Source organism: Chiloscyllium punctatum, chromosome 6, assembly GCF_047496795.1.
Source record: "Chiloscyllium punctatum isolate Juve2018m chromosome 6, sChiPun1.3, whole genome shotgun sequence".
NCBI lineage: Eukaryota > Metazoa > Chordata > Chondrichthyes > Orectolobiformes > Hemiscylliidae > Chiloscyllium > Chiloscyllium punctatum.
The window spans coordinates 37576477-37593101 of NC_092744.1; the positions used below are offsets into that span (position 1 = coordinate 37576477).

The 16625-nt window shown below is 38.0% G+C and overlaps 1 protein-coding gene across 4 annotated transcripts in view; it reads right to left on the reverse strand.

Annotated features, from left to right (window-relative positions):
• Window positions 1-16625, reverse strand: part of dcun1d1 (DCN1, defective in cullin neddylation 1, domain containing 1 (S. cerevisiae)) — a 56571-nt gene that overhangs the window by 23978 nt on the left and 15968 nt on the right. For all 4 annotated transcript variants that reach the window (XR_011960885.1, XM_072572451.1, XM_072572449.1 and 1 more), the window contains one exon: window positions 2868-3036. Coding sequence is in view for 3 of the 4 variants with exons in the window: in XM_072572451.1 (XP_072428552.1) it covers window positions 2868-3036 (169 nt within the window). In the remaining variant the exon portion in view is untranslated. The remainder of the gene's footprint in view (window positions 1-2867; window positions 3037-16625) is intronic.

Genomic DNA, 16625 nt, shown 5'->3' on the forward strand with positions numbered 1-16625 from the left:
CTCTCTCTCAAACTATAGGTTGAATTCTATCATATTAGGATCACTGTCCCTGGGAGTTCCTCCACCTTAAGCATCCTAATCAAACCTGCCTCATTACACATTACCAAGTCCATGATTGCCTGCTCCACAGTGAACTCCATCACAAGCTGCTCTAAATAACAAATCGCAGACATTCCACAAATTCCTTTTCTTGAGATCTGCTGACAACCTGACTTTCCAAAGGTCACCTGCATATGGAAGTCCCTCACGAATATTGTAATAGTGTCTTTCTTACATGGCTCTGTTTCTTGATTTATTTTCTTGCCCAAATCTAAAGACATTTCTAACTTGACAAAATTTTTGGCCATCTGAGGTGCTGCATTTTGGAAAGGCAAATCAGAGAAGGATTTATACACTTCACGTTAAGGGTCTGGGGAGTGTTGCTGAACAAACAGACCTTGGAGTTGCAGGTAGATAGGATAGTAAAGGAGACATTTAGTATGCTTTCTTTTATTGGAGAGAGCAATGAGTATAGGAGTTGGGAGATAATGTTGCAACTGTACAGGACATTGGTTAGGCCACTTTTGGAATATTGTTTGAAATTCTGATCTCCCTCCTATTGGACATTGTGAAACTTGAAAGGGTTCAGAAAAGATTTACAAGGTTGTTGCCAGGGTTGGAGTATTTGAGCTACAGAGAGAGGCTGAATAGGCTGGGGCTGTTTTCTCTGGAGCATCAGAGGCTGAGCAGTGACCTTATAGAGGTTTATAAAGTCATGGGAGGCATGGATAGGGTAAATAAACAAGGTCTTTTCCTGGGGTGGGGGAGTCCAGAAGTAGAGGATATAGGTTTAGGGTGAGGGGGAAAAGATTTACAAGGGACCCATAGGATAGAGCGTGGTGAGTGTACAGAATGAGTTGCCAAAGGAAGTGATGGAGGCTGGCACAATTGCAACATTTAAAAGGCATTTGGCTGAGTATATGAATAGGAAGGGTTTGGAGGGATATAGGCTATGTGCTGGCAAATGAATCAGATTAGGTTTGGATATCTGTTAGACATGGACGAGTTGGACCAAAGGGTCTGTTTCCGGGCTGTACATCTCTATGACTCTAAGACTATAACTGATTAAATGTCTGATGTGGCTGGGTGTTACATTTTGTGGTATAATGCTCCTGCGATGTACTTTGGAATGATTTATAAATTTAAATATTCAGTTCTGGTTCTGGAGCCAAAGATAATGACTAGTGTGTTGCAAGTTGGCCCCATGTCTTCAGCTGATATAGCAAAAGGGAAGAGGAGACAGCAGGGATAGATCTTGGAAGCTGAGGATGCAGCAATGCAAAAATAACCCACTGACAGAATGCTATGGCTACAATAATTAATTACAACAGTGTTACAACTAGGTGAAGAGGCAGGAATCAGCTTTCCTCTTTTTGCTGTCAGTTGTAACAAGTGCTTTTATTTCTTTTCAGCATGTAGTTATCACACAAAGATATAGGGTCATATTTTCCATTGGCCAGACAGTCGTTATGCCAGCAGAGATCAGAATTGCACATGAAGAACCTGCAGAACCCCAATGATCGCATACCCCAAAGGAATTGTTAAGGATTTTGAATTTTTATCTGGACAATTTCTATACTCCTGGAATTCTGGAATAGACTATTGAATACATAGTCTAATTCCTGATTAAATTGACCTCATACTTACCTCACACTCAAGCAAACAACACCACCCTCCCCCAGATGCAGCATATCCTGCTCCATCAGACCTGACCTAACCCAGTCCTAACCCGCGACTACCATGCATACCTCCCATGCACCCTCAACCCCTGCCAAAAACAACACTGTCTGACCCAACCCAACAAATGAAAAAGAAGCGATGGAGTATATTAATTTATGGATTAGTGGTGCTGGAAGAGCAGAGCAGTTGAGGCAGCATTCGAGGAGCAGTAAAATCGACGTTTCGGGCAAAAGCCCTTTTGCCCGAAACGTTGATTTTACTGCTCCTCGGATGCTGCCTGCTCTTCCAGCACCACTAATCCAGAATCTGGTTTCCAGCATCTGCAGTCATTGTTTTTACCTATATTAATTTATGGTCAACCACAAGGTTGAGAAATATTAGAAGGAAAAATGGACTCCTGTTTGAGATTATTTAAGACTTTTACTTAAAAAGATTTAAAGCAACACTGAAGGCAAGAAGTGTTTAAATAAACAGTATTGTTTATTACAGTTTTTAAATGTGTCTGTTAAAAAAGATTCCAAAATTCTAAATGAAAAATTCAAGACAATCACTACAGTACCTGGTGAGTGATATTGCAAAGACAGTTTGAAAAGCATCAAATTGAAGTGTTAACATCAACAAGAAACTTTCCACATTAGCAAAACAAAATTATAATTTTAAAGACAACAGGTACAACCGATCTATTTTCCAAAAAGAGGTACTAATCAGAATTCTGTATTCACAATAAACAGAAACCTTGCTAAAATCAAAGACAGAGGTCATAAAACAGGGAACTAATACAAGTGCCTGAAATAACCCCATACCAAACAGGATATAAGCAATGTTACCAGTCGTTCACTCTACAGCCCTTCCTCAACAACTGCACTAACAGTACGAGAGTAAAATGTCAAATCCTGTCTAAAACAAGATGGCAATATGAGTGAATACCGCTTGACTATATACTTTCAATTTTGTGTTTTTTTCTGATGTGCTTCATTATGAGCAAGTCCAAGATTTGGACGTGTAGAATTAATTCTTTAAAACTAGTACAATGAAATAGTTACTAAAATCCAAAATACTGGAACAAAAAATTTCACAGTGAAAAATCATCAGAAGCTTATCAAACATGAATTTCTAGTTTCAGACACGTACACCTACATTTTACTTACCCTAATTCTGTCATACCATCTATGAATTCTTGTTTTGAGAATTCACACTGTGTGGCTGCTCGAAATTTCCACGCAACAACCAGTACACTGATACTGGCTGGATCCAATCCTAAATCATCGCAGAACTGTTGAATACCGTCTATCCCTATTTTGTTTTCATCTTGCGGATCTAAAAGTGAAGAAAAGTAAAAAAAAATTAACTCAGAATATGCTAAAGCTTCAAGAACATGCCCAACTGTTAACTGGACACATATACAGTTGAGACTGAAGTTTGAGAATTTAAGCTACACTTCGAACTTAATGTAGGCTGGCATATTGGTGTGTCATCAGGGATGCTTAAATTTTGAAAGTTAAAAATCACACGACACCAGGTTGTAGTCCAACAGATTTATTTGGAAGCACTAGTTTTCGGAATGCTGCTCCTTTGCTCTGAATGCTTGATTTTCAACTTTGGCCACCCCTATCTAACACCACTTCCTCCACATCATGGCCATCAAATTTTGAAACACCATCCTTCAAGTTAGATGTCAAATTAGCGACCTGTTGACCTGTCATGGGATTGAAGTGAACTTTAAAATTGAATTGTTTTGCTGGCATACAAGAAGAAAATTAGTCTCCCAGTATCCTAGCCAACATTTTTACCCTCAAGCCACTATGGCCAACACAAGTGACTTGCACTTACAGGAGTTCTATTTATATCATGCCTTAAAGTAATACAATGATCACAACTGCTCTGTAGGATTCAAGATGGCGCTGACACAGGGTGACTCTTTGCAAGCTCCCTACAGCAGATTTTATTCTCATATTACTTACAATTGTTCTGTACTTTTAAACCTCAAATCTAAATCTGTTCGCCTTCTTTGCAGCCGTAACTTTGCATTCCTTGCTCTGTTCAAGCACAAGATTTTTGTATATTATGTTCTGCCCTTGCTGTATGCAAAACAAAACTTTTTACTGTACATAGGTACATGTGACAATAATAAATCAAATCAAATCAAGATTAAACAAAATGGGACAGCCAGCCACAAGAGGAGATATTAAATTAGATAACCAAAAGGTTGTGGAAAGAAGTAGGTTTAATGAGATCAAGAAAGATTGAGTCTGAGATAAGAGAAGGAAATAGAGAGGTAAGGGCCAAGGCTACAAAACGCATTGTCACCAATTGTGCAGTGGTTCAAACAGTATGTACTGGAAGCCAAAAACAAATGCATAGATATGAGTGTTATAAGGCTGGAGGAGATTACAGCTAGGAAGGGGTGATGCCATGGAATGACATAAAAATAAGGACAAGGAATTCAAAATAAAGACATTGCTCGATAGTGGTTCAATGCGAACATTACTTGGAATGCAGCAGGGTTTTAGACAATGTCATGTTTAGAGGGGGTAGAATATGGGAGACCAACCATGAGTGAAATTTATATACTTATTTATTTGTGGAACTTGGGAATCCTAAATGATTAGCCCACTACTTACTGCCCATCCCCAATTGTCCTTGAGAAGGTTATGGTGTACTGCCTTCTTAGAAGATAGCTGTCCATACAGTGTAGGAATGGAAAATTCCTGTCCAAGGTTAATAAAGACAAAGCGATGGGGTTTTAGCAGCAAACTAACAAAGATGGAATGAACTCAATGATGTTACTGAAGTACAAAAGGGAATTTTACATGATGGCACATATATGTGGGCGCAATTTATGAATGACACCAAGGTTATGTGCTGACAGGTTCAGCCTCAACCTGCTGCCAAACGGAAAGGGATGGGTCATGGATTAGTCCAATAATGTATCTCCATCATCTTAAAAAAAAACTTCACTTTTTTTCCAAATGCATTCAATGATACCTTCTTCTACCCAGATCCTAAACTCTCTAACCATGTCCTAAAACTGATTTCCTCTCCTTTTCCTTGAAGGCATTGCTTAAATTTCCTTACATTGAGCATGTGGTTGACCGTTCTAACAGAGTCTTCTGGATGAACATAAATTTGTTCCAATTAAGTATTTTTAAGCTTAAAGACATTATTTTCAGTTCTAATGCAAACTTATTTCCCTAGTTCCTGAATTGGCAAGGTGGCTCAGTAGCTAGCACTACTGCGTTGCAGTGCCAGGGACTCTATCATGTCTATAGGTTTGACCTAATTATTGCTTTTGATTCCTGAGCTTGAAAGTCTGCTAGCCTCTTCCTTGAATATTTATACAACCAATTTTGGCTTTCTCAGCTTGAAATAAGCCTTTCAGAGATCTCACCAAATACTTTTGATCTGGAACTTTCAAACTCCACTTTTCTGAACTAACTCTTTGTTCCAGGAGAAGTGTGTTCCTTGCTTGTAACTTCCACCTGGACTTCTGTGAACTTCAATCCATGGGCTTCTCCCCCAAGCAAGAAAAAAGTCAATTGCTGATTCTAAACTGAAAACAAGTCTTTTAACATCACCTTCTGGATGCTCATAAATTTTTATGAAGTTTGAAACCATTATCATCAAATCCAGGTATAAACTACTTTCCCTAGGAATCACTGTCTTTCAGAATGGAGGGAGACTCATGTTTTTCATTACTTACTTTGTCAGATTACAAAATTCTCCCAATGCAAACAAATTCCCATTGGCACACCAGCAAATCTCTCTCTTTCATACTGGTTCCACAAAAGTCCATGGTTCCAGAAATACTAACAGGTTAATCACTAACCTCCCTCAGAGAGAAAGCCAAGAGCAAAACCCACATGCCATGTGCTCAAAATCCAAACCCTAAAATAAATGTTATTAATTATATATAAATAAATCACACAATTTACACCAAAGTGTGTAAAGAATCTGATTTCTCATCGTGCTTGAACTGATTTTGGGTCCAGGTAGAAATAAACAAAGAATGCTAAAGAATTCCCAATAAAGAGACATTTATGAATTTCTTCAGCACCCTCACAGAATTTGGGGATGCAATGTAAACAAAGCTGGAAAAATTACAACCCTCACCACCAACATGAACCGGTAAATGTTCTGAATTTTTCTGCCATCTTGGGGCTGCACATTTTCTATGATTATTCTTCCTTTCGCAGCCGTTTAACTGCAATTAATTATTTACTCTCAATCTTTCTTGCCAACGCCATCTGTTGGGGTTATGCCCCTGCACTACATTATACTGATCAGTACAGAATTCTTCTATGCATCTGTCAATGTACTAGATCTTTAGTTTTCCCATCTAATTGGTATGCCATGAAGACTCTTGTTTTCTACATAATCACATGCATACAAATTAAAGATTTTGCATAAATGGTAATGGCTTCAGGACAGATTCCAACACTATACCTGTGGCCACTAATTCATATTTTTGACATTAAAAAGTTTTGAGTTTTGCATTGAGGTTGGTATCGACACAAAGTAATGCTTTGCCTGGGAGATAGAATATTAGCAGTCATATTTTTAAAAAATCTTTAAATATCCAAGCAAGACAAAGGCATGGAACAAGTGCGGGCTCTTGCACAGAAGGCCTGCATCCAATTTAAACAGAGCTATAAAATTATACCACAGGACCCCATTAAGTGAACAACTTAGCATGTCTGTATTGGATAATTAAAAACACCTATAACCATAAATGACTTAAGTCTTAGAATTATGGAGTCATAGAGATGCACACAGCAAGGAAACAGACCCTTTGGTTCAACTCGTCAATGCCGACCAGATAAACCTAACCTAATCTAGTCCCATTTACCAGCATGTGGCCCATATCCCTCTAAACCCTTCCTATTCATTTACCCATCCAGATGCCTTTTAAATGGTGCAACTGTACCAGCTTCCAAATTTCCTCTCGCAGCTCATTCCATACACACATTAAAAAGTTGCCCCTTAGGTCCCTTTTAAATCTTTCCCCTCTCACCCTAAACTTGTGCCCTCTAGTTCTGGACTCCCCACCCCATGGAAAAGACCTTGTCTATTTACCCTATCCATGCCCCGCATGATTTTATAAACCTCCATAAGGTCAATCGTTAGCCTCTGATGGTCCAGGGAAAACATCCCTATTCTATTTCACCTCTCTCTATAATTTAAAAATTAATGTAAACTCAAACTCTTACAGGTAGAGCAGAGTTTAAGAGATCAAATTGTTTACTCCTGCTCCCAAATTCTATTTTCCTAAGATGACACAGTTTTAAAGACAGCATGCTTGGACCTTGGAAGGGTCACTTGCAGCTCCGTATAAGGGCTATTTTCCCTGAAGCACTTTGATCTAATACTTTTTGCAACATTGTAGCTGAATATATGAACCAATAAGAGATTGCAGGATCGCAGTCAATTACAGCTTTTTGGGTCTATCTCAACTATAAGAAGAGTGAAGAAAGAAACAGGATTCAGGAAAAGGAAATGGGGTGCATTTAAGTCAAATTGAATAATGAGAAAATAGATGAGACTATGGGAAGACTAAGGATAAGCACAGGAAGGAATCAAAACAAGCAAACCTATTTTAAAAGGGAGTAAGGACTGCAGGTGCTCGAAATCAGAGTTGAAAAAATGTGGAGCTGGAAGAGCACAGCAGGTCAGACAGCATTGGAGGAGCAGGAAAGTTTCATGTTAGGATCCTTTCACCCGTACTGGGGAGGGAGAAGGAAGCTCAAAAATAAAGAGAGAGGGGGTTAGGGCTTTGGGAAAGGTAGATCGGATGGTGATATTTGGATGCAGTTAGGAAGTTATTGTGATTGGTCAGTGGGAAGGGTGGAGCAGATAGGTGAGAAAGAAGGTGGACAGGTTAGGTCAAGTCAAGGAGGCAGGGAGGGGAGGGAGGGTTAGACATGGGATGAGGCTGGGAGTGGAGAGATTTTGAAGCTAGTGAATTCTATATTCAGGTCACTGGGCTGTAAGGTCCCAAGGCGGAAAAGGTGTTGTTCCTTCAGTTTGTGGCCTCATTTTGACAGTGGAAGAGGCCCAAGATGGACATGTCACCAAGGGAGTGGGAGGGGAAAGGTGAAGTGGCTAGCAACCTGAAGGTGGTGTTGATTAGAGCGCACAAAGCCCAGATGGTCTGTGAACTGGTCCCCAAGTCTGCACTTGGTCTCTCCGATGTAGAGATAATTGGATGCAACAGACCAGGTTAGAAAATATTGAATAAGATTTTAAATATTGATAAGCATAATTCAAGAATTAGAATCTACAGTTACAGCTATTCTTGTACAATGGCATGGTAGAAACTTACATCCTATCAGTAAAAGTATCCTTATGTTATTTAGTTCCCTCTCTACTTCCTTTGACAAATCTAATGTTATTTAAACCATTGCAAACTCCACAGATATCATTGAATGAGCTTTTAAAGCAGTGAGACTAGGCAATTTACTTATACAAACAGCTTATGCAAGGATTACTATCTTCCACTGCTATTACTTCTCCAAATCCAAAAAGAAACACTTGCCTTCAAAAGAATTTGTACCAAATTATGTAGAACAGCCAAAATAAAGATGTCTTACATTTTTTAACTCACTATATTACATTGTAAATCGAAACAAGTGATAATAAAATGTACTCGGTATTCTAGAATTCCAACTTGGTAACTCAAGGGACAAATCTGAAAGTCAATGATCACATAACGAAATGATCTGGTCAGTAGGAGATAACTATCAATAAGTTAAAATGAAGTACAGAGTTGATATGGGTTACAAACAGCACAAATTGCAACAACAATGTGTGACCAAAGCTAAGGCCAACTCTGAAATATGTTGCAGTTTTGGTTGGGCAACCACAAGAAAATTATTAAGTTTTAGAAATGGATGATCACAAACCATGAAAAAAAAAGCATCTCATTTTCAGCAGAGAAGACATATCAATAAAACAAAAGGAAAATTGAAATAAGGAATTGGTTTCACTTCAACAATGGGCATAAAGCCATATTTTGATGTCATCCCACCACCAAACATGACAGACAACTGCTGCCAATTCCCAGAGAAAATACATAATTCTGAACCAACTGCCTTAAAATGGAAATTGATCACTATTTGTCAAGAAATATGATTAATTGTGTAAAAGTCTAAACAATGCCTAGAAGTAATTTAGTGTTTCTTAAAATAAGAACCAACAGATTTTGGTGGGAATTTCATGCAAGAATAAATGCACATGGATCACTACTGCAGTTTGTTTACTTGTGGTCTTGTGTTTTTTTATGTCAGTTTAAACTTGCGCTTTTCAGAATATGAACTAGCATGAATACTAAAAGGCTCCATGCCAAGAATAATGATTTTTAATTGTTGATCCCAATTCTTAATTGTATTGTTTATTAGTTACCATATCACATAAATTCACCAATCTCAAAAAATCTGATGAATATCATAATGATACACTAAGGGATCTGTCACATCTTTCTCTCAAGTGTGGTAGTTTTATTTTTCTAAATAACTGCCAAAATCAAATGCAAGTTTAAGAGTACCCAAATCTTTCTTTAGAATTATTTACAATACATTAAAAACATTGAGTGTGTGATATTTTCTGGAAATAACCTGCACCCTATCACACTTATTTCCTATATTTTCTAAACCACACAATTTATCCTTTGCCATACAATTCAACATAGCCTGACTAAACTACTGAGTCCATCACGGAGATCTATTACCACAATGTATTATATTAATACTTCTACATTACATGCACTTCCTGTAAAAGTCACACAACTCTATTTTAAAAAAATTAAAATCATCTTTGGTTCAGTCTCTGCACAGTTCACTCCAACTTTGAACCTTTGAGTTGCATCTTTCAACTGCAAGTGGCACTGTTCTTCATTGTGAAGATTAGCCTAGTCAGGAACTGACTACTCCTAGTACAACTCATGAGCCAATGATCACACTAGTCACTCCCATCTCCAACATAATACATTGATCACCAGTTTTATGTTCTTCAAAACGGTTAATTTGCTCTTTTCTTAACTTTAGTAAGTGCTTCAACAACAAAGGGGTGCTCAATTTGAAACCTTGAGATTTCTAGGAGTTAAGAACGGTCAGCAACAGCTTTTCTGCTTGAAACAATCCCTTAATTTGTTGAAGCTAAGACAATCAGAAAACATTACATGTAGACCAAATGTTGTAAATAAGAGAGCTGCATGCTTTTAAAACCTAGTTCTTACAAGTCGAATTTTTCAAAACTTCCAAGACAGAGTGGAAAGATGGATGAAAAACTAATAGCTTCCATTCTCCGACACTCCATCATCCACCAAGCAAAGGCAGAAGTAACCCCAAGTCTACTTTCAATGCACCGAGATTCCATCATCCAACTCCGATTCTGCCAAACCCTCATGGTCTCCAGTACATTTACATCACAATTGCCTAGATCTCAGGAGCAAGTAGAAAAATTGGGAAATGAAACTTGGCCGATGGGAGGAACTTGGGACATAGATAAATGTAATACGGGGACTAAATGGAAAACTTTAATATCCGCATGGAGAAAGACTGCTGAGGAAATAAAAAATAAATCAAAACAGGCCAGCTGGGAGAATAACACATGTCAAAGAGGGATTAGAGTATGCGATCACGAGGGAAACCCTAAGTCTTGGGAGATGCTGAAGAGTCAGTGTGAGGATTATGATATGAGTAGAGAAAAACAGGAAAAATTGAGAAAGGAGAGGCAAAGTAAAGAATCAGGGTTGAAACACTGGACTATCAAGTGGGAATAAAATGGAGGTACCTCATGACATGTCTGGTCTACCCATAATGTTTCAAAATAATGACACTGATGACCGTCTCTGGTCACAATGCAGATTTCTGACCTCCTCAGGGAGGCCTATTCAGAATTCACTGTATGTCCAAAATCTCCTCAAAGCCATCCTCCTCCCCAAGCACTACTGCCTACATAATGGACAATACGGACATCAGCAATGGCAATGTCAGAAACCATCGAGTTGCCAAAAAAATGCAGCAACAGCTTGCAATTCTATTGTGTCCTCTACGAACCGGCAGGCACTAAATCGATCATCTACCTCAAAAACAACGGGCATACCAGACATTGTCACTGTGCAGCATTTACCGGGGGAACACCCTGACCCAGTACAACAAATATGGTAGATGGGTGGGTGTTTGCACTCTGCGTCAAAAGGCCTCTGGATCACTTCGGTTCGCCAAGCGTGTATACCCTGATGCTTTGTTACCGATGATTATTGACTGTCTTCATACTGATACCCACCTTCGCAAGGTGGAAATGAGAGAGGAAATGCAAAGATACTTTCAGCAGCTAACATCATCTCTAAAGTTTCTCCATTCACAGGTAAAGCACACCTTAGGACCACCACCCGCCCCTCCACCTGATCCAAGTCCCACTCCACTTACCCAGTCCCCTGGAAATGTTAGCCATTGCACACTCCACACCAGGTCACATTCCTAGGAACTTTGCTCAGTGCTTATGATAGACAACTGACCCCAGCATATATTGCACCATTCTGGCGACCCTTCCTGCACTCCCAGCACCAGCACTGCCTGCCTGGAGTAGGGGGACACAACAGATGCAATCAGCTCCCCAGTTATGAGCAGAAAAATAGTGATGAAGCTAACAACGACGAAGAGGAGGTCCATACGCTTTTGGTCAGTGGCCTTCCTATGGATATTAAACCACTTGATATCAAAACACTACCTTTGCTTTCGACCATTTAAGGGGTATGAAGGTTCACTGATCAAGCTAACATTAAAACAGCCAGTTAGTTTTGTTACATTTGACCGAAGCAGGAAAGAATGCATTAAACAGCATTCAATTTGATCCCGAAAATCCTCAGACTCTCCAGTTGGAATTTGCAAAGGTGAACACGAAAATGGCCAAAAGCAAACTGATGGCTACACCCAATCCCACAAACATGCACCCTGCCTTGGGAGCACACTTCATTGCATGGGACCCCTATGACATTGATCCCTGCATCTCCAGAGACCTTGGGGCTCCCTACCCACTATACACAACAGAAGTGACCCCTGCCATTCCACATACTGCATCCACCTACCCTGCTGCCTTCTGCTACTGTAGCATTTCACGCTCAGATGCACTGGTAACCTCCATTTGAAGCATCTCCACAAGGATGAAAGTCTTGTCAATTTTGTTAAGTATTTAACTGCCCTTATCGAAGAATTCAGATTTCTCTATGGAGTGACTTGGACTTTACTGAAGGAGATTTTGGATCACTGGCTCGTTTCCACTCAACTTGGACGGGGTGGAGTGATCACTAAAGACTGCGGATTTAAGAACTTTACTGGTGAACACGTTTTTTTTCCCTCCACTTGAGAGGATCCTGCAGTTTCTATCTAATGCATAGACTAGCAATTCTTGTTTCTATCATCATTGTATGTTGTGTCAATAACTTGCTTAAATACTGGCTGTCAGATTGTTATGAATAAGGTGGTAGCGCCTTTTTCAGCCCCATTAGTTGGTTATCATTGAATGATAAAAGGAGAAAATGCGATGCTAAAGGGTTATTTTGTTCTGCTTACATGTCAGAAATTGGATGTCGGGGGGGGTTCTTTCTTGCAGGCAGAATGTGACAATCTAATCATACTCTGTAAATGCTTTACTTTTAAGGAACAACTTAATCACACACCATTTTAAGGAATAGTCTAATCACATACGGTTTCTGTTCACAAAAGTTGGCATATTGCAGTTGCATCAAGCGAGTTAGAATCTCAAGAAGGCAACCTAATACAAACAATTTTTTTTTTAAAATGATCTAAACCATAGTGAGAAGACTACTTAGTTTGAAAATGGTTTTTACATTTTTCGAATGTAATTAGTCATCTAAATACTTCTAGCGTAGGCCCACCATTTGGCTAGAAAAATGTCACAACCAAACATTTCCCTCAGGAGATTCAGGTTTTGAAAACATGGTAACTGATGCAACCTTTCAGCATCCACACTATGTTAAAAAAGTGAGCCTACAGATGGCTCCTCAGATGTGTACAAATGCAGTGTAGGCTAAAACTTTTAAAATCTACTCAACAATTTAATTATTCTAAACAACTGAAGAGGAGAATTGGATTAAGAAATGCATTTGGGAAAAGTACTCCTATCAAACACTCTGGAAGGCCATAACAAAGGCAACCATCTTTCCTTCGCCCTTCACATACGTAATCTTCAGGTTATAGTATAGTTTAAACAAATGAAACTCTCCGTTTTGGTCCACTTAAAATGATCAATAGCAAAATCTAAACTCAGGTAAAATTTTACAAATTATTCTTTCAATACAAGTCTTTATTTTATGGTAGAACCATTACCGAAATGGAAACTTGGAGGGAACAGTAATTTAGAGACAGACCATGATGACTAACAACACGATAAGATTGTTGGCAAGCTGAAGGCAAGCTATGTACCTGTAACCCAGAAAGCAGACTTCGAGCAAAGCTGATAATGGGGATTCAGAAATATCGAAAATGTAACTAACACCCTGTCAGTTCAGTTTAATTGTTCATTATTAGCTTAACAGTGCCAGATGCCCATATCTGTAAAAATAATTACATGCAAAATTGGCTGCTACATTTTCTACATTAAAGTTGTAACTGACAAGTCAAAAGTGCTTTATTAGCTGTGGAGCACTTTGGAACATCCAATATCATGAAAGGCACTATGTAATTTCAGGTTTACCTCTTTAAGAAACAGGTTACATGTTCCAATTGTGCACCCCATCACAAAAACTTTGTTACAAATGTTTATTCCTTTTCACTAACTTGCAATGGATTTCACTGATATCGGTGGGCCACATTTGCAAAAAGAAGTTAATTTCTCAATGACCTGGCAAAATCATTGCACAAGCTTAAAGAAAAGCCCACTCAGCTTCAGGTTCTAACTATTTCTTTCAAAACAAGTTTTTTTTTAAAGTTTAGGTTTTTGGCCAAAGTATAAATAGATATATAAAAGCCCAAAAATAAAACTAAGAATTGTGAATGCTGGAAATCTGAAACAAAAGCAGAAATTTCTGGAGAAACTCAGCTGGTCTGGTAGTAACTGTCGAAAGAAAGCAGAGTCAATGTTCCAACTCCATTGATCTTTCATCAAAACCAAATGCTGCCAGACCCACTGAGTTTCTCCAGCAATTTTTGTTTTTGTACATGAAAACCATACTTCAAAAGGAGAAGCAGAACAGATTATTGGGTTTACCAAAACAATAATCTGTGAGTTTATTGTTATTTTTTAAGGAAAGAAACAACAGCGAATGGATGACATTCAAAGATATTGGCAGCTGGGCATTTGAGGGGTTTATATTAAAAAAGAACAAGACATTTAAAATAAGGAATTAGAACATGATATTCTGAATAATGGTATGCATCCTTGTCATGCAAGGAATAGGAACTCAGTGCAGATTACAAGAAGTGGATAATTGTCAAGGGTGAAAGAGCTTGGGAAAACTTGTCATCAAGGTAGTATTTTCAGTTAACTCACAACAGCATAACAGATGAAGTATTAAAATGAAACATTATTGGATTTTTTAAAACTACTGAGTATTCATCTAAACTCATGCGCATATAAGATAGGTTTAGCAATAATATTACAAATGGATCAGGAAAGTCACATCATATTTAACTCCCATGCATCAAATAGCATGCACACACAGAACCATACTGGAAGGTGGTGGACACAGAACAAACATCAGGTACATGGCAAAATATATAGATAAGAAAGGAATTCTAGTTAAACTCACCTATTTCTATTAGCACATACTAAAATTGACACTTCAGAGGATGCGCCCTCAAGGCTAATTTTGCTCATGTCATAATAATTGAATACACAGTTTAGATAGTTTTTAGAGGGAAATTTCAGGATAAACACAATTATACTTTACATTCTACAAAATTTTATTTTCAATTCAACTACTATAATAGTTTGGTTTCCAAGCTTTGTGTCGAGTTAAACAAACAGAAATGAGCAGTGAGTAACAAATAGGCCAAACTGGAAATTAGTACCTCAAAATTCAAATCCCCAACAATCGTTTGGATATGTTATTTTAATTCAGATGCCACTGTTTAATCAAAAGCATTGTTAAATAATTCCTTTAACATGGAGAAAAAAATAATTAAGTGACCTCAGCAATATGTAGATCTGATGCAGATCGACAGCTTACATGTAGCAGAACAAGATGTCAAAATTCAGTCATGCAATTATAACTTAACATTTGCATTTTTTTTAAAGTCCACAGAAGTATTTTTATTCTCAAATAAATGTTATTATACTTGGAGGAGCAAACTATTTACTCAATCCACAAAATGGTATCACAGTTATTTAGCTACAAACTGTACATGAAAAAGTAGCTTCATGATTAAGCACCATACAGTCAACAGATCAACCTATTTGGATACTAATGTCCTTCAGCCCTAAAATGCACCCTGTAACTCTTTCATTTTTTGAATAGAGAATTGGAGAGTTAACATAGCCTGCAACAGGTCAAATTTAGAACTTCCAGGAGATCTGTGTCATTTAAAAGGTAAAGTTAAAAATCACACCACACCAGATTATAGTCCAACAGGTTTATTTCAAAATATAAGCTCTCCGAGCGCTGCTCCTTCATCAGGTGGCGAGTGGAGTAGGATCATAGGACACAGAATTTGTAGCAAAAGATCGTAGTCTCGTACACTGATGCAATATATTGAACAAACTTAGATTGCTGTTAAGCCTTTCATTTTTTAGAATGGGTTGCAGGTTTTGATTCATTAATATGTAAATCCCAGGTTTTACAAAAAAAAGGTGACATCTCAACTCAGATAATGGATTAAAGGTGTGAGAGGTTAGAGTTTGTATGTATTGCAATCTTGAGTCAGACTGGTTCTATTTCCAAAGTACATCTGACATGAAACATCCTTTCTATTTCCACCTTGTCAAGACCATTTATGATCTTATACATTTCAATCAAGTCACCCCTCACACTTCCACACTCCAACAGAAACAAGCCTAGTCTATCTAACAATCCTCACAACACCCCACTCATTCCAGTTATCAATATAACAAACATCTTCTGAACTGCCGCTAATGTTCTTACATCTATTCTTAAGTAAGAATAAATCTGCATACAGCAATTGAGATGTGGTGTCACCTTTGCCCTGTATAATATAATTAAAGTATTATAGAGTCATAGAGATGTACAGCACGGAATTAACATCCTTACTTTTTTATTAAATTGTTTTTAATAATAAAGGATAGAATTCAATCAGCCTTCGTGATTATGTGCCTTATTTCCATCCTAGATTTTTGTGACTCTGTTACTAGCACACCTAAATTGCTCTCCACGTTCATTCTCAGTTGAAGTAATATGCTGCTTTTTCATTTTGACAGGAAAAATGAACAGCATTACAGTTTTCTCACATTATAGTACTTTTGTCATCTCATTTAACTTATCTACAACCACCAGCAATATCATGTCTTCTACATGATATACTTTTCTACTTATCGAAGTGTCATTTGCAAATTTAGCTACCATGCCTTTGCTTCTATCATCCAAGCCGTTGATGTAAATTGGAACAAGTTGAAGCTTCAGACCAAATCCTTGTGGGACTCGATGAGGCACATCCTGCCAATCAGACAAGGATTCATATATGCATACCCTGTTTTCTGCCAGCCAAACTCCTACCCATTCTACTACTACCTACAATATCTTATCAAATGCCTTCCAGAAATCCAAGTATAGCACGTCTACACGATCCTCTTTAACCACAGTATATCATCTTTTAAAGAACCCTAATAAATTAAACATGATTACCCTTTCAGGAAAATATATTGCCTCTTCTCGATTACAATGAGATATCTTAATTGTGCAGCTATATACCCTAAAATGATCCATTTGAACATGT